This window comes from Peromyscus californicus, unplaced genomic scaffold (genome assembly GCF_007827085.1).
Source record: "Peromyscus californicus insignis strain IS unplaced genomic scaffold, ASM782708v3 Scaffold_3__1_contigs__length_106647218, whole genome shotgun sequence".
Lineage (NCBI taxonomy): Eukaryota > Metazoa > Chordata > Mammalia > Rodentia > Cricetidae > Peromyscus > Peromyscus californicus.
Window position 1 is genome coordinate 54,110,512 of NW_026294551.1, and position 23,851 is coordinate 54,134,362.

Below are 23,851 nucleotides of genomic sequence, written 5' to 3' on the forward strand. Positions count from 1 at the left end.
CGGTGGTGGCGCACGCCTTTAATCCCAGCACTTGGGAGGCAGAGCCAGGCGGATCTCTGTGAGTTCAAGGCCAGCCTGGACTACCAAGTGAGTTCCAGGAAAGGCACAAAGCTACACAGAGAAACCCTGTCTCGAAAAACCAAAAAAAAAAAAAAAAAGTGTATACCACCACAACTCACTATTTTCCCCCCTAACTTCAAAAAAATTTAACAAACACATATTTCTACCCAGAGCTTCTTAAATTTCTATCTACCAGTGGCTTCATATGCTTCCTTTCCCACCCCCACCACCCTTATAGCTTAGTTACAGTTTAAAGAGCAATATAAAAATTTCCCAAGTTTTATGGCTTGAGGACATCTAAAATAGAGTCCCCAGAAAAGCAAACTGGGATCCAAAGAGGCTATGTGATGGGGATCACAGATTGGGATAAGATCATCAGATGTCCACCTGACCATAAGATGGCTTTCAACAACACTATATTGTCATCTTACCTGGCCTAGGCTATCTTCAAACTCATTAGGTAGCCAGAGGAGACCTTGACCCACCTCTACTTGGGATTACATCACTCAGATTACAGGTGTATCCCATTATGCCTGGTTTATGTGATGCTGGGTATCAAAACTAGAGCACCGTACGTGCTGGGCAAGCATTCTACCAAGTGAGCTACATCCTCAGTTCACCAGTAATCAATTCCATCCATTTGTTTATCTTGAAACTTTAAGGAATGCTACTCTTAGCAACACCCAACTGCCCTCAATGCAGGACTCAACTCTGGACATTTGTATATGGTAGATAACCACTTTACAAAAACAAACACAAACCATAAATGTCACATCTTGACTGGAGACAATCATTACACTATACTAAAATATATTTAAAAGGAAAAGAAATTTGGGGCGATCAGCTTGTCTAAAATCAGAGTAATAAAGTTTCAGTGTTCTCTAAAGAAGGGACTAAGGATAACTGCTTTATCAACCTTAATGCTAACGCCATGGAGAGTCAACAGGGGGGTTCACTTTCTCTTCCAGTTCAGCAGTGGAGTCTGAACATGAAAGATGTGGCTCTCTTTACCAATACCTGGTGTGTCCTCACAATGACCAGCAGTGGGTCTGCAGGCTCACACTACGTGGGCAGAAGAGGTTCAGGGTTTAAGCTGGAAGTTCAGCCTTTGTAGGAAATGCAAATTAGAAACTAAACAACTACAAAAGTAAAGCTTAAAGATAAAAATCAAACTATGTACATACTTTTTCTATGTATTTGTTCTTATTTTATATGTATGGGTGTTTTGCCTGCATGTATGCCTGTGCACTACATGTATGCATGCCCTCAGAACCCAGAAGAGGGCTGCAAACAGCCACCATGTGGATGCTGGGAATCCAATCCAAGTCTCTAGAAGAGCGGCCAGAGCTCTTAACTGCTGAGCTGTCTTTCGAGCTCTGTACATTCTTACTGTCATAAACAAAACCCACATTGCTTCTATTTGTGATTTGTGATACTGTGTAAATAGGTATTTAGTATAAAATAATTACTAAATCATGAACACAAAATAACTTCCTCATGAAGTTGACTAGTTATTTGCATATAGAAAACTTTAGCTTGGTTATAGACCAGTGTAAGGCAGATGTGAACACACTCTTGGAATACTTTACTTGGATTTTCAAAAGCACCAAGGAACATAGAATATTAAACCTGGAATACAATATTTCACATTTTCATATTTTTGGCCCACAGTGTTACCTTATAATATAAATATGAAAGCTATAAAATGTCACAATTGTGGTGTCTAAAAACAAAAACAAACAAAAGGCAAGGATGAAAAAGATCAAGATGAACATTTACTAGTGTTAGTACTCTGACTCGCCCCTTGGAGACCCACCCAGCATCCTGACGTTATCTTACTTTAAAGTCCCCTTAAGAGGAAAAAGCACCCCCCTCCCCCCGCAGGTAGCATGCACCTTCCCCCCCTTCTCCCTCTTTCTAGCTCTTTCTTTTCTCCTTCCCTCCATTTCTCTCCCCTTTCCCCAAACCCCAAAATAAACTTGCCACATGGATGTTGCATCTGCCATGTGAATAACTTTCCACCTTTCTCCGTACCTGCATGGCATGTCTCACCCGCCTTGGGGCACCTTGACTCCAAAACCTGCCAAGGCCTCCCAGTGCCTCGCTGTATCATTACAACTAGGACAGAGGAAGGACCTTCTGGGGTGACAGGACTGTCTTCTGTATCCTGATAGATACAGGTTTAGCTTCTACAAATGACTCGGCAAAAACTACACTTAGGATGTGTGAACCCCATTATATGGATTTTGCTCCAAAAGAAAGGATGAAAACATTGGACTTTAAATAATACTGCCTATATACCAAAACATTTAGGGAGAAATGTACCGATCAGTTAACAACTGGTCTTGAAAAGCACTAAGTGAAGGGAATCGTGGCTTACTAAATAAGAGAAAACTACTTTAACCTACATATCTAAACAACTGGCAGTCACCAAAATAAACACCGCCTGAACTTAGGAGAGCCTCTGGACATGCGCAGCTGCCCTTGAGCCGCCCTCGGGAAAAGCTGTGGTAATCCTCCAGGCTTCCCAACTGAAGCCCTGACCTCCTCCATACCGTTACAGTTAAGGTTAGAATATGATCTTTCAGGGGGCTGGCGAGATGACTCAGCGGTTAAGAGCACTGCTTGTTCTTCAGAGAACCCAGGTTCAATTCCTGGCACCCACACGGCAGATCTCACACCCTCTTACAGACATACAGGCAGGCAAGACGGCAAAGCATAAACAAACAAAAAAGGGTATGACCTTTCAGACAGCAATGCAGGTAATGCATCTGAATTAGGTTTCTAATTCTGTGCTAAAACACTGACCAAATTCAACTTGGGGAGAAGAGGGCTTATGTCATCTTAAACTTCTAGGTAACACTCCACCACAGAGGAAGTCTAGGAAGGAACTCAGGCAAGGGCAGGGACCTGAAGGCAGGAACTGAAGCAGGGTCCACAAAGGAACAGTGCTTACTCACTTGCTCTTCATGGCTTGCTCAGGCTGCTTTCTTTTTCTTTGTTTTCGGTTTTTTTCAAGACAGGGTTTCTCTGTGTAGCTTTGGAGCCTGTCCTGGAACTTGCTTTGTAGACCAGGCTGGTCTTGAACTCACAGAGATCCACTTCCCTCTGCCTCCCGGGTGCGTGCACCACCACAGCCTGGCTCAGCCTGCTTTCTTATTTAGCCCAGGACCACCTGACCAGGAGACACCGCCCACAGTGAGCTGGCTTCTCCCACATCAATCATTAATTAATACAATACCCCACAGACTTGTCTACAGGTCAATCTTACAGAGGTATTTTCTCGATTAAGACTCTGTCTTCCTGGGCAGGAGACATGGCTCACTAGGTACTAGATGCCAAGCCTGAGGACCTGAGTTTCAGTGCCTGGAACCCACAGGTAGATAGAGAGAACCAGTTCCCACAAGTCACCCTCTGCCCTCCACACATACTCTACAGCATGTGCACACTCACACACATGCCAAACAGACAAATAAATAGTAGTGATGTGATAAATTTTTAAAAAAGGCTCTCTCTTCCCAGATATGTCTAGGTTTGTGTCAAGTTGACAATAACTAATCTATCATCATTGACAATTATTTTATGTGTAAACAAAGCTTCTCTTTTTTCCTATATCTGGCCCTTCCAGTAAATAAATATGCAAACCCCAGACCACTCTCCCTCCAACATACGCAGAAAGATGGACTGACAGGTAGAGGGATGAACAGACAGATACGATAAACCAACTATAGTAAAATATTATGGTTGAGTCTGAGTGGTGTGCATGGGTGTTCACTATAGCTCTCTCAACCATGCTTCAGGTCTGAGAACATTAATGACAAAGTGTTGGGAGAAAACAACAATTTGAAATAGAATGGGTCATTTCTTATCACTTGAATCATGAAAGAGAATATAGAGCTAATTGTTTCTCTAGTTTGAACTCCGCCCCACTCTTCATTTTTGGATAAGTGCACACAAATATATTTGACAGAGAACTGTGAAATGCAACGTGAGCCGTTCTCCACACTCCAGAACGGCTCTTCTAACTGGGTGACAGTTCATTGAGATGTACAGACTCTGGGTTTGGCTAGTTTTGCTGTGTGAATTTTTTTTCAGGTTCTTTATGATGAAGTTTTAATGAACTTTAAAATGAAAAAAGAATGGGAAACAAAGCAAACGCTGTTCTTAATGGTTGCTACTTAAGCCAAGCGGAGACAACTAGGCTGCCAGGACACTCACTTATGAGCACAAGCCCACTCTACAGGATGCCACCCTCTAATCGAAAGTGCTAATGCCTGTGGTGGTCATTTTGGCAGCCAAAGATCAGAAGCCACCAGCCTTTCATTCTAAGGGGTATGCTGTTCTCAGATATTTTCAAAGGTTTTCATCAAAAAAGTTCATGCAGTTGAACCTGGTGGCACAGCCTGAAATCTCAACTAATTGGGAGGCTGAGGCAGGAGGACTGCAGGTTCAAGGCCAGCCTGAATTACGAAATAAGTTCAAGTCCAGCCTGGGAAATTTAGTGAGAACTTGTCTCAAAATAAAAAGAGAGCTGAGCTATATCTCAGAATGCTTGCCCATCATCACAAGGCCCTTTAGTTCAACTTCCAGTAATAGGAAAGAAAGCAAAGCCACCCCAATTCCAAACAACACAATGTAAGAGGGAATTGAGTGTGCCACCTTTTGTTGGCTAGATGTGGTTTTATGCCAGCACCCTAGGAGGGTGGACCGAAGTGATGGCTCATTGTTTCATACTTTACCTTGTAGTGGTTCCCAGGAGGACTCAGGCCATGGTTGTATCTGGCTTGGGAGAGGGGCACAGTGGAGATCAGAGCATGTACCTCTTGTTGCTTCTGGAATACAGCTGTCCCATTAAAGCCAGCATGAGAGGACACTAGAGAGAAGCCAAGGCACCCTGTCCAACAGTTGGCCAGCTACCCATAGCTGACTACAGAGGCAGAGTGAGACGGCCAAGCCCGGCCTATACAGTAGGACAACAGGTAAGTCCTCCAACACAGTTGCTGGGAAGCCTGCAGGACCATGCAACCATGCGGAGCTGTTGTTTTGTTTTTTAATGGTCACTTTTATTTATTATTTATGTGTGTTAAGTGTGTGGGTGTGTGTTCCAAGGGTCATGTGTGGAGGACAAGGACAGTTTGTGCAGCTGGTTCTCTTCCTCCATCTTCCTTCCTTCATGTGAGTTCCAGGGATCAAACTCGGGTGGTCAGGTTTGCATGATGAGGTAGCAAGCAGCTGTCAAGTCCTCTCCCAGGACTGACCATGCTGCTGAGCCATGAGGCTTCTACGGAGAGCTCCGTATGTAACTCCTTGAGGCTAAATGATGCCAGAAGAAAATTCACACAGCAAAGCAGACTCCCCCTTTTCTTCTCTCACACCTCTCTCTTCGCACCACATACTACATATCGAGCTTTCTATTTCTTCCTCTCCACCCTGCCCCCCAAAAAGGCAGAGGCAGGCGGATCTCTGAGTTTGAGGACAGTCTGGTCTACAGATCAAGCTCTAGGACAGCCAAGGCAACACTGAGAAACCCTGTCTTGAAAAAGCAAAAATAAATAACTAAATAAATAAATAAGGCAACATGGGAGAGAGTTCTCAGTTCCCAGTTCTCCACCCCGTGGACCTTCTTTGGGACTGTGGACATTGCCATAGGAGAGCTGTGATGCCTTCCAGCCCTACCGAATTCTCCTTCCTCCTGCTACTCTTGATAACACTCTCTCCTTCAAGCGCATCTCATCGTGGCCACGTTAGAAGCACCAACGAAGTAAGAACTCTGCTGATCTCTAGGTATTAGTCAGCTATTGTTCCATTCATATTCTTGATGTGAGAAACAGTACGTCTTGGTTTTCTGTTTGTTTGTTTTCCCTAATTTCTTTTTCTCTCAGCTCCAGTCTGACTTCCAGGCCCTCCCCACCCCATCACTCAGGTCGTTTTGACATCCTCCATGTTCTATGGTTTCTGTTCGGCTCCCTCAGTATCCGGCAGCAGCAGACCCACTGAGCGCTCGCCCTTTCTGGAAAGGCCCCTGTCCTCTGGTTTCTCTCCTGAGTGCTGGTTGTCCCGAGGCATCCACAGACAGCACACAGCTTCCACCATTCATTCTGCAGGTCTCTCTTCTGAGTGCATTTCCACACTAGTGGATGAGCACAGATACCCGCCAGCAATGTGGCCTAAACCAAGATTGGTGTCTCCCACTCCAGTGTGCTCCCGGCCAACCTATACTTAGACATACAAACTAAAGAAGTCTCATGTAGGGGGACAGCCTAATTCCAACAAGAAATACACTTTTTTTTTTGAGCACATAAACCAAGTCCCAGTAACCTGGCTCCTAAACTCAACAGCCCTTAAACTCAACTGCTTCTTTGAAGGTTCATGACCATCTCCTTGCCTCTGTCACCACAACCGCCTAACAGATCTCCTCCAACCCAAAGTCTATGCTGCAGCCAAAGCCATCTTTCCAATGTGCAGTGAATCATGTCCTGCCCAGATACTGTGCTATCCAGCAGCACACAGTATGCAGGCACGAGATGATTGATAAATAGTGAGTAAAAATAATATATTGCTGAACTCTCCAGCCGGCCTATACTTAGACATACAAACTAAAGAGGTAAATTGCACAGATTTAACTTATGAAATGTGAGAAGTCTTGTCTGATAGCCGAGGAGTAGCAGCAGTTGTGAGCATCCTGTACACTCTTAGCCTGAGGATAACTGCAACGTTTAAATCACACTCTTGCTCAACTCCCTCCCCCAAAACAAAAAGACAATTCTCGACTTTCCAAAAGAATCAGAATCAGTTCTGAATAGGTCAACATTTACTTACGTGCAAAGAATGGACTGGTCCTCACGATCTATAAAACAGAATAAAACAAACAAAAAAGTGACCATTTGCCTGATTTTATAATGTTTTATATAATAGAGTTGCAATAACAGACTATAAAATAGTAGTAATTGTCCTTTCAGGTCAAAGCTGACTCTGCCACAGCCTGATCACATGCAGTTCTAAACTTAATCAAGATAACCTGCCTCCCACTGCTGGGTCACATTCTTTGGGGTAACAAGGACTCAGACAGGAAAACACTGCTTTCTGGATGATATCATGAATACCCACTGCTAGTAAGAACAGTTTATATGAGGATTAACCACAATCTCAAGTCAAGTTATACCTGGTTTTTGGTGTTCTGAGACATAGTCTCATGTAGTCCTGGCTGGTCTTGAACTTGCCATGTGATGGAGGATGACCCTCTGGTCTCTATCTCCTAAGTGCTGGGATTATAGGCATGTGCCACCATATACAGCTAGACCTGTTACAATTTGAATCTGAGAAGTTCCCTGAAGGTTCATGTGTCACGTCAGTTGCCAGCTGATGGGGGACATGACTGGGTCCTCTGGGTTCTAATCTTGTCAATGGATTAATTCCTTGATAGGCTCATAATATGATAGCATTATTGGGAAGTGGGACCTAGGTGGGGAAAGTGGGTGCCTGGATGTATTCCCTGGAAACACCTCTCTTCGCTTTGCTCTATATGCTCCCTGCCATGGTGCGGCCTCACCTCTGGCCCACAGCAGTAGAACCGGCCAACCACAAGCAGAGCCTCTGAAATGTGAGCTGACATAAATCATTTCTCCCTTACACCGTTTTTCTTGGGTACTTGTAATGGTGACAAGAAGCTAACAGATTCCAAATATAACGAAAGAATGCACACTAACATCCTAATATGGTTTAATAATCATTCAGTTTTTAATATTTCAAAGTGATTTAATGATTTAAGCATTTGAACAAGCACTCAACTGAACCGCATCCCAGTAGTTGTGTTCTTAACAGAACTGAACAAGTGTGCACTGCTTTAAGGGACACTGTGGGTCACAGGTCCTGTTCACTGTTCCTCTGGTAGATGCCACCAGGTACCCAATAAACTAAACAAATCTGTTCATATAGTCTATATTTAAACTGAGTTACAGAAAGAACATGTTATTGTCCCGACCCCCACCCCCAAGTTTTTTTGTTTATTTTATTTTTTTCCCCAGAGTCTCTCAATGTAGCCCTGGCTCCTGTGTCAACCAGGCTGGCCTTGAATTCACGGAGATCTACCTGCCTCTATCTCCCAAGTTCTGGGATTAAAGGTGTGTGCCACTCACCCACCTGGTTCAGGACTATCTTTTAAAATAGGTTTTAAAAAAAATTCTTACAATTGTACATATATATATAAGATACAATGTGACATTTCAATGTATGTATAGAACATATCATGATATGATTTTGGTGACTGGTATATCCATCAACTCAGATAGCTACCATTGCTTTATATTGAAAACATTCAAAATCTTGTCTATTAGCTATTTGGTAATCTACCATTAATTGTCAACCATGGTCACCCTACCATGCTATAGAATTTTTAAAATGTTCTCGTCTATCCTGCAATCCTGTACTCGGGAACAAGTCTCTGAACCTCACCCCCATTACTCAGCATTCATTGTTTTAACTGTGGAGGCAGCTACTAAGCTGGCCCTGAACTTGGGACTCTCCTGAGGCCACCTCCTGGGTACCAGAACTACGTGTGCACCATCACGCCTGGCCCAGTAATGAATTCTTACTATCATCTAACGACCACTAACCTTCACCCTGGCTGCCCCTTGCAACATTCACATTAGAGATTCAGTGCCTGTCCCTGAGGCCCCATGTGGCCTCTCCTCCCATGTGCTCTTCTCAGATCCACAAAGACTCCTGTACCTCCTCTGTGAGGCTCTGCTTGCTCAATGCATTTCTACCCCCTACAGGAAACTTTTCCAACACCTTCCTTGGGTTCCTTCCTTCCTTCCTTCCTTCCTTCCTTCCTCCCTCCCTCCCTCCCTCCCTCCCACCTTCCTTCCCGGAGGCATAGACTGGACTAGACACACAGTACTGCCATTGGCTCCCCACTAGAAAGCAATGCTTGAGCTCCAAGATGTGCAGCTTTAATTCTGGGCATTACCAGCTTTGGCAGGCCATTGGCTTTTAATAAAAGAGCACTGGAAGAAATCTAGTGTTGGGCACCAGGCTGGTGCTGGTGAGACGGTGGCCCTGCGCTTTGTTCTAGGCCTGACTTGCACTAACTATCTAGTGACCTGGTTGTCTCTTCACGTATGAATTCATGCTTTTCAGGGAGTTTCTTTCCTACTTCGACTTCTGTCTCTAATGTTTTAAAAGTCTAGAACAAGAAGGACGGGGTCATGTAAAACTGTGAGGAAACTCATGACCAAGAATTCAAGAACACCTGTAAGACCAACAGAACAGGAGCACGGTTTACCCAGTCTGCTATCTACTGTTCTGTTTCGAGACAGGGTCTCTCTACGTAGCTGTGGCTGTGCTGGAATGCTCTATGTAGACCAGGTTAGCCTCAAACTCACAGAGATCTGCCTGCTTCTGCTTTCCTGCTGGGATTAAAGGTGTGCGCCACCATGCTGGATTCGCTCTTAATATACGAACCTTCAGAACCCTTGAACTCTCCTGGTCTGAGCAATTCCTACACAACACCATGATATCAAGTTTTAAAAACAGGTTTTCTTGAGAAGGGGTATTTTTTTCCCATGTTAAAGAAACAAACACTGGGTTAGGGGTGTAGCTCGGTGGAACTGTGTTTGTCCAACATGTTTGAGGGCCCTAAGCTCGAGAATTCAACAGGCAGTACAAAAGAGAAAAGGAAAAGGGGAAAGTGTAAGGAAAGAAAAAGAAACCAAAATACATACACACACACATACACACAAAATAATCAATTTAAATAGCTTCCTAATGCATTCATAAAAGCTGGCCCCTAGATCTGCACACCCCCTGGTGTTGTCTGGAACTGAAGACCTCCATAACAGTGTGCCTCCAGACCACTGCCTTCCCCATGATGACCACTAACCCCTCCAGCCGCAGTAACAATGAGCTTGCTTCTACCCAGACTCATCTATTTCACTGTCTCCGACCTTGTATTAACTTTGAGCCCTGGTTTCTCTATTAAGTAGAAAGGGGGGCTGGGCCTGAGAACCTTCCAAGAGCCTTCCAGCTCTATGATACTATCCCCTCATCTGGGTTCTGTTTCACTGACTTCTCCATCCCTTAAGTGCCAGAAGAAGCACTATGACAGTGCACAGTGATCTGAAAACCTATCAATGTATCCAGACAGTGACATTTATGATGAAAAAATTTTAGTTCAAAAATCCAACTAGCCTTCTGAAGAGATGTGTGCTAATGTAGCAAGCTCAGCATTTTCCAAAGCGCCTTCCAAAAACCACAGGAGAAGGCACTCAGTATCACTGACATAAACCATACGCTCAACAGTGGGACCGTTCAAATCAGCAATCTCCGCTCCCACCGGAAAAAGCCCAGGAAAGAGCAAAGGAAAGCCCCAAAGAGGAAAGGAAAAGAACAGAACGTAACAACCCCATGGAAAACAGGCTGAGGGACCTTACTTCAAAAACAGAACCAACCAAACAAAACCCCCAGTAACCCAAAGGGCCCGATTACAACTACCCAAGAAACTGACTGTGTAATTAAAATCCTTCCCAGGGAAAAGTGAATTTTATGAACTATTAAAGACTGACCTAACACTGACTTTCTACAGTCTTCAGGAAATAAAGAGGGAGAAACGGTTCCTGGCCTACTCTAAGAGACAGGGCTCACTTTAGCCAGCTGCTAAACCTGGAGGAAAAAAATGTAACAGAAATCATGTATCTCATAAATACACACACAAAAATTCTTAACAAAGTGACAGCAAATAACAGCCAGCAATAAACAAAACAAGTCAAATAATGGAAAGTGCTGCTTCTCCTTAATCTAATTCACTGGGTGAGGAGATTAAAAAAGGAAAAACAGAGCTGGGCGGTGTGGTGCACAGCTTTAGTCCCAGCACTGGAAGGCAGAGGCAGGCAGATCTCTGTGAGTTCAAGGCCAGCCTGGTCTACAGAGGAGTCCCAGGACAGAGAGGGCTACACAGAGAAACCCTGTCTTGAAGAACGAACGAACAAAAGAAGACTACTTTGTAATTGAATAAATACAGAAAAAGCATTTGGGGGAAAAATTCATTATGATTTTAAAGGAGAAAGAAGGAAGGAAAGGAAGGAAGGAAGGAAGGAAGGAAGGGAGGGAGGAAGGAAGGAAGGAAGGAAGGAAGGAAGGAAGGAAGGAAGGACAGACTACTTAGCAAACTAGAAAACAAAGGAATTCCATTCTGTAAAGGGTTTGACCTACACCCCTCCAGCTCCCATCATCTTGTGAATGACGTACATCTAAGACACGAAGAAGGCAAGGCTATCTGTGCTCACTACTTCCTTTTAATATGGAAAAGTGAAAAGGAATGAAAGGTAAAGGCTCAGAGGAGAACAGGGCTGCTAGTTGAGGGAGATGACTGACTGGTATAAAACCTCAAGGCATCTTCAAAAACAAAACCAAATACCCACCCAGAGTAAATCAGTTAAAACAGTCAGTGTAGGGCTGGAGAGAGGCCCAGTGGGTAAAGCGGCTTGCTGTGCTGGGCTAGCCTGAGGACCTGAGTGCCAACCTGGAACCCATAAAGCACAAGGACGGAGTCCACTCACAAACTCAACTCACACAAGCTGGCCTCTGATTTTCACAGGTGCATTCACAATTATATATACACAGTACACACATGTATACACACGTACACACACACACAAATCAAATTGTCAATGTACATTAACTTGAAATCCTATTTCCACATATTAATAGAGAAGTTTCATTTAAAAATACACAAAACATACGTTTCTCTTTATTAAGGTATTTGTTATGCTTAGGGGTTAATCCAATGAAGCATGAACACTATGTGTATACTAAAAACAACCAAACACTGATGAGAACTATCTAAGAACACCTATAAAGACAAGCTATGTTTATGGACAGGAGGGCTCAGTATTACTGTCAGTTCTGCCTCAGTGGACCTACAGAGTCAATGCTGATCTTTTTAAAGAACAATGATGGGAGACAGATGCTGTCTGATTTCAAAATCTATTGCATGGCTACCATTAGGCAAGCCAAAGTGATACTGATAAGCTAGACATTTAGATCAAAAGAATAGTCCTAAACGAGACCTTTCAACAAAGCTACAAAGCCCATTGGAGAAATAGCCTCAATCAATAGTGCTAAACTAACTAGGAAGCATATAAAAAGAAGAAGAAAAAATGATAAACCCAATACCATACTCCATTTCCTACACACAGAATAACCCAAAACAGATCAGACTGGAAGAAAAAAGCCCCACAAATAATAAAGGATGTGTTATCTACAAAGAACAAATAGTTTTCCAAATTGAGCACTAAGAAAGTAAAATACCCCTCCCCCAAGAAAAAAACATATACTACAAAAATATAAATACCAAAGAAGCACATTAAAAGATGCACTGGAGTAGTTCAATGTACAAGCACAAGAGACTAAGCAGACAGGCTGGGAGCACAGCTCAGGGTATAGAACCTTGGTGAGTACGCACGTGAGTGTACACATACACACACACACACACACACACACACACACACAGAATTAGAAACTACAGCAGACCTATGAGAGGCTACACCTTAACTGGCAACAACCAAAGCTGATAAGATTTGGAAAAACTGGAACTCACCCACTGCTGGAAGGAACGCAAACTATTTTGGTAACTTCATATAATTGTACCAACACTAGGATGTAGCAACACAAGCTCCAGAATTGACCCAGGGGAAATGAAAGCTTCACACGCAGGCAGTTTACTTAGTTGCCCAAACTGGAATATCGTCTAAATGTCCTCCACGGGTAAATGAGTAAACTACGCAACACACACACACACACACACACACACACACACACACACACACACACACACAGCGGAATACTTCTCAGCTCTAAAGAGAAGTGAACTACTGGTGAATGAGTTCAACTGCGGTGTGCTAACTAAGGAAGCCAACACTCAAAAGGCTGAACTGCAGATGATTATGACATCCAGAAATTATAATGACAGTGTGCATTCCTAGCATTCCTCTCTCTTTGGCTATAACGAGGTATTGCTGACAATACAGAAGCAAGCCAGAGATGTTTATACCTTTCGACTAATTCTTCTGAAGTCAGCTTCTCTCCACCAATCCTTTAATTCTCTATACTCTTCCCACTTCTCAGCTTTCTTCATCATATTTACCATTATTTGCCTCTCCAATGACATAAAAGTCCAACAGTGTCACTAGAAGGGCTCCCTACATCTATCTCATGCTTTGTAAGCTGAAGGGATCTCTTCTATTGTGCACTCCCAAATCTCAGGGGCCAGAGGCAGCTATACTACTGACAGAGTCCTTTTCCTGCTATAAAATCCCCTTTTTCATATTTCATACACATTTATGTTTTATGATGTATATGAGTGCTTTGTCTGCATGCACGCCTGCACACCAGAAGAGGGCATCAGATCCATTACAGAAGGTTGTGAGCCACCATGTGGTTGTTGGGAATCAAACTCAGGACCTCTGGAAGAGCAGAGCAGCCAGTACTCCTAACCACTGAGCCGTCCCTCCTGCCTCTTTTTTTCCCTTATTTTTGCTCTGAACTGTACTTGTAACGGGTACTTCCTTTTTGTATGTTATGGGTTGAGGTATCTGCCCATCCTCATTTTGAGATGTTTTTCTTAGAAAACATGTGTATTTGTTGTTAGGCTGTCTCTCATTGTTGGGACTGAGATACCTGGTGTCACAGGTTTTGACTTCCTGAACGTCTTGCCTCTAAGTCTCCTGATGTAGGAAACTCAAATTCAATTTCTCAGGTTATTCTAAGTTCCAAGAGCTATTTCTGAAGTGCAGCAATTCTTTTCTTAAGGTGCTCACACTTCGAGTAGGAGGGAAGGGTATGGGTGCCTGTCATACTAGGCAACATGGCACCTGCCACAGAAGAGCATCCTCTAAGTCACCACTGATTGGCCCAATGATGGGTAGTGTCCAGGATTTGTCAGGAGTGACTGAGGTTATCCTCCATTCAAAGCAAACATGGCATCCATCACTTAAAAATACAACCAATGAGAGAAGCAAGGGAATGAATTCCTACTAGAGATGATTCTGCAGCGAGCAGTCTAAATTCCCTCAGAGAACAGGAGTCAGCGAGGCCTTACATGTAAGATTCTGTCTCTAAAACTCTCCAGGCCTGTGATTTAGACATGAAGGTGGACCCTTCTCGTTTCCCAAGCTGTTCAGTACCCACCAAGGGCACTGCTCTGGTTAAGCCTGTTACAGGTCAACTGGATCTCTGTTAATGATGCTACAGCCTTTTCTGGTGGATCTCTTGGGCACCCTGCTAACTTCTAGTTTATAGTACATTCATAGTCAGCTCAGTTTTACCTACTAGTTCAATGCAGGAGTCTTTTTATACATTTCCCTTTAGTTTAGTCCACTTTACTGCTGTGCTTTTGAAGAAAGCTTTTTTATTATGAATGAAACACAGAATAGCTCACTTGACAGCACACAGGACCACAAATGGTCATAAAGTATCTTTTGTCTTTCTTGCTACGTAAAATGCCTAACTCCGCTATAAATTTTTGTTGACTAATAAAATTAGATCTGTTTCTTAATGTGACTTTTGCCCCAAATCTTCCTTAAAAAAAAAAAAAAATATGTGCCTTGTTGTTTTGTCTGTACCTGACTTTGTGAGAGTGTCAGATCTCCTGGAACTCTAGTTACAGTTACACACAATTCTGAGCCTCCATGTGGGTGCTGGGAATTGAACCTGTGTCCTCTGAAGAGCAGCCAGTGCTCTCAAGTGCTGAGCCAACTCTCCAGCCTATCTCTTCCGTTTTTTTTTTTTTTTTCTATGATATTGTGCTGTGGTCAAGAATCTACAATATACTTCCTGATGTCCTCTCTCATCAAAGCCCATACAGATACACGACTAGAGTGAAATAATAAGAACTCGCTCCACACACTCCCACGACAGCCAAACCATTGGGAAATCTTTTAAGCATTAATATTGGTCTCATTATACATGGTCAGAGAATGTGACCCGTCACGTCTTCTTGTAGGAACTGAGGTTTTTATTGGTGGCCTGCTTCAGAATTGTTCCAAGTTTGAAAACATGCTTCTTGTTTGACAGACAGCTGTGCCACAGACTTCTTTTTCAATCCCTGCTTGCTAAACTGTTAAATTCCATCTTTTATACTCTTTTACCCTACTTAATGCTAAATTCTAAGAAGCATGTGGCATCTCCTTCTAGGATTCGGTTCCCGTTTTCTTCGTTATCTGTCTCTCTGGATGATCATGGCCCACATCTCTCCACGCTATCCTCACTCCTTCCTTCACACTTTCAAACGCAGCCTTGTTCTCACATTCCTTGAGAAGGCAGAGAATATTCAGTTTCTACCATGGACCGCAGCAACCTGCCCCTAACCACAGACAACGCTTCAGAAATCTGGCAGTGAAAAGGAGGAGAAAACATGATACGTAATTCTTTTATTTTTAAGTAAGGGGAAATGATTAGACGTCTAGTGCTCTTGGGGAGCTGTCAAAAGCGAAGCAGCAGACAGAGTGACTCTCAAGACAACCGGCACTGTGAGGTTCCTGGAGAGAGATGAAGGAACAGGCAGGACTAGCCTTGGACAGCAACAGGAACAACAGTACGTGGTTTGTCGATCTAGATGGGGAATCTGGGACAGTTCTCTGGTGACTTCTAAAGTCTCAGAAATGAGAAATAAGTTGCTGTATGGGAAGCCAAGGAACACACAGGGGCCAGAGGTCTGAAGCACACGGGGTCCCAGTCATTAACAGAGAGTGTCAATCATCTCTCTCCAGGCTGAGATGTCAATCATCTCTCTCCAGGCTGAGAGGGCAAGCTGTGCTAAGGGTAGAGTCATTACGGTCATGAATTTGCAGCAAGATCAATCTGATCACTTGGGTGAACATAATAACTCCACTGGTATGAACATAATAGCTGGTATGAACATAATAGCTGGTATGAACATCAGCACCCCAACGAAGAATGCCAAGAGGCACAAACGGCCTCCTTCATCCAGCACGAGCATTCTGACAGACAGGTACAACAAAGGACAAAGGGACAGGGGAGCTAGGGTACGAGAAGACTGCGGAAATGAGAACACGAAGTCACTCTGAACGACCACTACACAGGGATCCACAGGAAGCAAGCACAGTTGGTCTTCCTGAGTGGACCAACAATCTGGAAGGACACTGCAACAGAATTTATGAAGTATTAAAAAACCAGGTGATTCAACAAGGTGAAAAAGCCTGCCACGTAACCACAGAAATTGGTGGCACAGATGAAATGAAGTCTTTTGGTGGATGTTTCATGAAAAACTATGTAGCTCCTAACAGAGTCACAGCAAAGCTTGAGGGAAAGAAAGCTGGTGTGTGTGTGTGGGGGGGGCAGTGGTCAGCGCCATGGAAGAATAAGGGGAACAGAGAAGATAGCTTCAAGGGCTGGAGGAAGGGCACAGCTTTCCCAAGGGGTAGAGAAGAAAAAAATTAGCAGAGATATAGGGCAGTTAAGTACACAATTCCCATCTTCTGGGACACAGAGTTTCAACTGTGGGGTAGCCTTCACAGGGCACTCAAACGACACACTCAAGGAGAAAGCCAGAAGTCAATTAAATCCTGGAAGAAAAATCAATGGACATTGAACAGAACATCTGGGGAAGCTGGCTTATCAGAGAGTGGGAGTTACCTGAGACAAAATAAAAAAGAAAGCAGGAAGATCAGGAGTTCAAAGTCATCCCAGGCTGGAGTGTGAGGGCAGCCTGGGCTCCATTAGACTGCCAGGGAGGGAAAGGGGGGTGGGGTGGGGAGTGCTGACACAGATTCAAATACAACAGGAAACAAAGTAGAACAAGATATTTTGGGTTTCATTCTGAGACTTCAAAAAAGCAGTACACTCTTAAATAGTTGTGGCATACAAGAAGGAGGCCATGGAGGCCACCTTTCTGTGCAGTAGATCCAGAGGTCCTGACAGGAAGCTGTCTGGAGTGGAAGGCATCAGGAACCAAGGGAGAGGGGCCAGATGATGTGAGCCTGTGCAGAATGCTTGGGTGACCTAAGAGGGACACCCTACGAACACAGGGAGATGACTATACTACAGCCTTTGGTTTAGTCGCAGTACTACAAATGAGGAATTCCTTTCCATGAAGAAGATCCTCTGACCCTGGCCTGTCCGCTAAACTATGTAAGATGAGGCACGAGTCACCTCTGTTCAATGTCCTACCTGGAAGATCAGTCTTTTCTTTAGCTTGTGTGTTTTTTCCCAAATTATCGTTTCTAATGCAGAACTAAGAAAGGCTCCATGTCTCCAACTCTCACAAGTTCCATCCCTTCCTCCTTTTCTACATCTAGTCTTCAGACAGACTGCTTTATTCTCTGATTGTGTCAATATTGCTATCCAAGCTTCTACTGAACATGCGATTTTTGGTGAATGTCTTTAATCCCAGCACTAGGGACGCAGAGGCAGGAGGATCTCTGTGAGTTAGAGGCCAGTCTGGTCTACAGAATGAGTTCCAAGACAGCCAGAGCTACAGAGAAACCTTGTCTCAAATAAACCAAAAACCAAACACACACACACACACACACACACACACACACACACACACACACACACAAGGCACACCCAAGAGCTCTGCTTCTGCCCACTCATTCAACAAATATTTATTGAGCAACCAGTATGTGCAGATATACTCTGCATTTTACTGACATGGTATCCATTTGATGCGAAACCCAAGGAAAAAATAAGGTGTTTTAATGATTTATTTATTCCTTTATTCATTCATTCATCTATTTATTTGTTTGTGTGTTTGTTTATACGTGTATGGGTGTTTTGCCTGTATGTATGCTGTCACTATGTGTATGCAGTACCCACGGAGGCCAGAAGAGGGTGCCTGATCTCCTGCAATTGGAGCTACAGACAGCTGTCCACCACCATGTGGGTCCTGGAAATTCAACCTGGGTCTCTGGAACAGCCGTCAGCACTCTTAACCACTAAGCCATCTCTCCAGCTCTTATGTTTCTTAAAAAGTACAAACCTTTCAACATTTCTATCAGTAAATTTGAAGATGCAGAATGTGTGCCCAAAATAATTACACATGACATGAACCTGGGATGATATTTTACAGATGAAAGAAACAGAATTTTAAAAGATCTAGACAGGTTAAATGGGGAATTCACTCTAACATCAAAGGTGAGGGGAGCCCTATGCTCTAAATCATCCACATGGTCCCTCTCAAGCTCTCTGATACACAGCTCTCTGTTTACATGGTAACTGAAGGCCTAAACTGGATGGACTGTGTGAGCTTTCTCTGTCCCTCTTTCTTGTGTCCGGTAGTATATAAGCAGGAGCAAGCAGTTCCTCCTTCACAGAATGGAATGCGAAGGTAGTTTTCTGCATCAAATTTAAAATTTTTTATATGATCAATGAATTCCATTTAATGTAGACAAGAATGTTTCAAGCCATGTGTTCCACAGCCATGTGTGGAAACTCAAGCCCATAATCCTAGCACTCTGGAGGATGAAGCAGGAAGAGCGTGAGTTTGGAATCAGCCTGGGCTGCAGAGACCCTAGCTCAAAACTAAAAAAAAAAACAAGAAAAATGTCAGGTTGCCTGGTTTTTAACCCTATCTAATACTTTTCAACAACCTACATGTTCTTGGTCAAGTTATTTAATTTTTTGTGCCTCAGTATAATAGAGATAAATATGAATAAATATCACAAATTTACATAATACACAGTATTATGTTTAGCTTATAGCAATTTTCAATGAACTGTCCATTCTAGCATTAGTATTGGCAATGATTCACATGCTAGCAGACCACATCTTCCTCATCTCTTCCTCTTGTCAAACTGACTGGTAACCCATTCACAGGACATAACATTTACTCTCGTAAGCTATTACAGTAGTGATAGCATGTTAGAGTCAGCTCTCCATTCGACCAGGCAAAAGATTCAAAAGTTCTATGTCTTTTCCTCAGATGTACTTAACTCTCTGAGTCTCATGTCACCCACCAACTTTAAAGGTACACATCCTCCACCCTCACATAAATTGATAGAAACGTTAATAAGGACACACATACCCCTCTGGTACACACTGACAAGCCCAGGCAACTGCATACATCTATCAGCAGCCCCAGTACAACTCAGCAAGGACCACACAGGGGACTATGGAATGGTGTAGGTCTCAACTGATGAAATCATTCAGTGTTTCTTTTTGCTAATCAGTCAAAACTAGCATAGCAAATGGTCATCTTGTTTTTAAACTGATCTCATTCTATTAACAACAGAGTCTATCCTCCTTCCCGGTATGTACATTATGCTCAGAAGACTGCAATATTTTCTCCTTTTAAACGAATTCAGAATCATGTACAGGAGAGCCCATCCCCAGCCTTCTGGGAACTTTCCTTTTCTATAGTAATCCAAGCACCAGAGAGACAAGAACCGCAGTGGAAACAACGGCTCACGGTCTTGGTTACGGGGGTACCCTCCCACTTCTTGTCTCATGAGGAACTCTATAGGTCAGACTTCCGGGAAAGAAAATCCTTCCATCAATCACTGTGCAAAGTCAGGGTTCAAATGAAGAACCCAGCAAATCTATAAAATTCATTCTGATTCAGAAGCAATTAATGTCACCCAGTCAACTACAAGTAAGATTTTACAGTTCTCCCTCACTCAATGATGTATCCACCTTCCCTATTATTCTTGTTGGTTTTATATGTATTTACTTATGTATTTATTTAGCAGTACTACAGATTGAACCCAGAGTCCTGTACATGCTAGGCAAGCAGGCTAACTACCCCTGAGTTACACCCCCAGCCCACAGTTTTATTCTGAAACAGTGTCTCACTAAATTACCCAGGCAGGTCTTGAATTTATGTTCTTCCTGTGCAGGCCCAGCTGGGTTTTATTTCATATTATTTAGCAGTGCTGGGGATGGATTGAACCCTGGGCTTCACCCATGCCAAGCATATGTTCTACTACTGTACCACACCTTTTCCTATTGGTTTTCAAGCCTAATACAATGGAATAGTACTTGTACTAGTTTGTGGTAGAGATCAAACATATATTAAAAACTTGATGCTTTTTAATATTAAAAAGCACATGAAGTATTGCTATGAAGCAGCTTCCTATGGTAAATAGCCTCATCTATTTTAATCTTAAAAGTTAATAACTTTTCAACAATAAGCATTTCATTGATTGACTGATTGATTGATTGATTGATTGATTGAGACAAGGTCTCACAGTGTAGCCCTGCCTGGCCTGGAGCTTGCTATGTGGACCAGGCTGGCCTCAAACTCAGAAATGTACCTGCCTCTGCCTTCTCAGTACCACTATGCCTAGCCCATTTTTTTAATTTTAAAAGGAAAATTAAAACCTTTTATAGGTCAGACTGAGACATTTAAAAACATTATCTAACACATTCAAAGTGTTTCTTATTCTCATGTTTCCGTTTACCTTGAAGCATGCATCTGTAAGCAGACTCTGATATGGCATAGATGTGTGGCGGCATCTCATGACGTTTCTTCCCTCTATACATTTCAATAATATTCTCCGAGTAAATGGGAAGGTTCTTGTAAGGATTTATGACTACACAGAAGAGTCCAGAGTAAGTCTAGAATAAAAAACGAATACAGAGTTAAGAAACAGAAAAGTCAAAACAAACAAACAAAATCTGTAATTATCAGTCAGATCCAACCATGAGCCAGAAACAACACGGCACTTAACAAGAGACCTTTGTTCTTCCAGGAACTCATCCCCCCCACATCAAGTCATCTCACCAGGACAGCTTCCTACAAACTCCAAGGAGTTTTAACACAGCATTTACTTAAGGTACTGTTCTGAGGTCAATTCTGTAAATTACCCCATCTGAAAAATGCATACACCCGGTTCATGACTTCATCAGAGTTCAAAGCCATATCATCGGCCTTTTCTTTTCACATTTACTCTCTCATGCAAACACAAGTTAAGAAAAGCTTGTTAATATAGTTTAGATTCCAAGTTACTTTCTTGAAGAAAATAACATTTACTAAGTTTTAGTATAAGGCCAAAAAGAATATTCCCAATTTATCTGAAAAGTGAGTAAATATTCCTTAAAAAAAATTCTTTGTAGGTTTATTTAAATCTATGTATATGAGTGTTTTGCCTGCAATTTGCATATGCCCCATATGTGTGCCTGGTGCCCAGGGAGGTCAGAAGAGGGCATGGATCTCTTGGAACTCGTTAAGACGGTTGTGAACAATCGGATGCTCAGAATCAAACCCAGGTCCTCTGGAAGAGCAGTAAGTGCTCTAAACCACGCCTCCCCCCCCCCCCCCCGCCCCCAAATACTCCTTTTTCTCAAACATCTGCATAAAGCAGAATTTCCTTCAAGTAACTTCACAACAAATCGGATACAGAAGCAGACATAATAATCCAACTCTTTTGTTAAGACATTAAAGAGACTTACCAAAAAAAAAAAAAAAATCTATGTTTTTACTCTGCAGCTCTTTTTGGTTTTGAAAAAATCCCCTCCCCCCAAAAAAAACTGATATTAACTCCCCCCCCCCCCCCCCCCCCCCCCCCCCCCCCCGAGACAGGGTTTCTCTGTGTAGCAGTCCTAGCTGTCCTGGAACTCACTTTATAGACCAGGCTGGCCTCATTGAGATCCGCCTGTCTCTGTCTCCCAAGTGCCCTGTGGGTTAAAGGTGTGCACCACCATACCTGGCCTGATGTTAACTTTTTAGGGTTTTATTACTTTAAAATGAGATAATGGCATTACATTTTGTATTTCTAGTATGGTATGCATTGTCACCATAATCCAAATACTTCTCAACAACTTTCACGAAGTTTTATGAAGGTTTAGAAGACTCCAGGAAAGATTTCTGACCAATATGGTAGTCATCATTCAGAAATGACACTGGGGCTGGGGAGGTGGCTCGGCGGTTAAGAGCACTGGCTGCTCTTGCAGAGGGCCCGGGTTCAATTCCAAGTATCCACACAGTGGCTCACGTCCATCTGCAACTCTAGTCCCAGAGGATCTGATACCCTCGCTGACTTCCTCAGGCTTCAGGTCCACATGTGGTGTCCATTTATACAAGCAGACAAAATACTCACACACAAAATAATAAAACATCTTAGAAAAAACAATATACATTTCAGAAAAGAAGAAACAACATGCTGGGCACGAATGACTTGGTTTTCAACCTTTTCACAGACTGACTTCTAAGAGTATTCTATAAAACTCACTATTGGAAGAACAAAGACAGAGAGGCCAGCTTCCGGCTGTGCCAGGCCGCTGTGGGACCGGGGCATGTGGAATGGACATCCGGCCGCATATAAGGCAGACCTCTTATTTGGTTAGACCCATTAACCAACGAGGAGATGCTATAAAGTACTAGAGAGATGACCAAGTGGTGAAGAGTACTTGCTGCAGATTGTAAAACATCGGTAGCGAACTTCCGCCCTCTGGGGTTCTCCCATTGTGCTGTAAGCCTGTATTTAAGACCTCCTCCCCCCTTCAATAAACGGCATTCAGCATTAAAAAAATAAATAAAATAAAAATAATAAAAAAAAGAGTACTTGCTGCTCTTGGAGAGAGAAACTTTTTGTTCTCAGCACCCATATAACAGCTCACAATCATCTGTAACTCCAGTTCCAGGGGATCCAACTCCTTTTTCTGGCCTCCACAGTACCAGACATGCATGTGGTACACATACATACAACATACAGCCAAAACACTCAAACATGTAAAATACAAATAATAAACCTTTTAAAGAAGATGGGGAGTGTCCGGAAGATAGGCGAGTTGGCTGGAGCTGTGCAGCCAGCTCCCCAGGAAGGCTGAGGGGGGCTGTAATGAATAGCTGTGCCCATAAGGGCCGAAACCTTCAGCGATTGCTGCAGAAAGCCCTCTAGAGACCACTCTAGCTTGAATGCTGCAGTTACTAAGGCTAAAACAAGAGCAAAGCTCGCCAAAGCAATCCAAGTGACCAGGACCATCTCCTACTGCTCTTCACAGCTTTCCTTGAGGCACTATGCAGGGCTGTCAGGATCGCCTGCCTGGGGGTGGCTGATGTGGCTGGCCTCTTGGCTAATACCCTGCATCTGACCTGATGAGACAGGAGCCTGTCCCTTGCTTGCCTGAGGCTGGCTGGACCTATGGCTTGCCTCCCGCTACTGCTCAAGTCCTCAGACCCTGAGCCTTGACTGCATATACACAGGTAACCTTAGCTTGTGCCTTGCCTTCCCAGACCACCTTCTTGCACTTTCTCAAGTGAGTCTCTCAATTAACTAATCCGGTCTCAGATGACAAAAGACAACCACAAATAATAAAAACAGACTTCACAGCAATGACAGAGCCACTGCACTACGGGGTGACTTCAAAATGGCTAGAAACCATGTATTCCAGAAAAGCTGGGAGAAATTGGTTATGAATATGACAAATGCTGAGACAGATATTATTTGACCTAAGTACACAAAATATGCATGTATGGAAACATCATTGTGTTTTTAATGTGTCCATTACAAAATAAAGTTAATTTTAAAAATATTTTATTAGGGGTGAAGCAAAGGAAGGCTATTTCAGTTGTTAATGCGTTTACATTATCTATAGTGATATAAGTCATAGCCACACATCAACCAATCTTTAAACATGACATATCATTTTTCAGTCAAAAGGTAGGTCATAGCCTATCAAGACACTACAGCATCTACACTTCATGTTTTTAAGCGATAAATAATTATAGGATGGGAAACGAAAAAAAAAAACCCTCAAGTTAAAACACACAAATTAAGAGTGATATTCCACAGTATGGATGGCACAGTAACGGATCGTAACAAGGACACATTTAATC

The 23,851-nt window shown here is 43.0% G+C and overlaps 1 protein-coding gene across 5 annotated transcripts in view; it reads right to left on the reverse strand.

Moving 5' to 3' along the window:
* Positions 1 to 23,851, reverse strand: part of Myh10 (myosin heavy chain 10) — a 134,666-nt gene that overhangs the window by 84,971 nt on the left and 25,844 nt on the right. For all 5 annotated transcript variants that reach the window (XM_052756772.1, XM_052756775.1, XM_052756776.1 and 2 more), the window contains exons 3-4: positions 20,475 to 20,631; positions 6,880 to 6,907 (exon numbers count right to left, since the gene is read on the reverse strand). In XM_052756772.1, the coding sequence (XP_052612732.1) occupies positions 6,880 to 6,907; positions 20,475 to 20,631 (185 nt within the window). The remainder of the gene's footprint in view (positions 1 to 6,879; positions 6,908 to 20,474; positions 20,632 to 23,851) is intronic.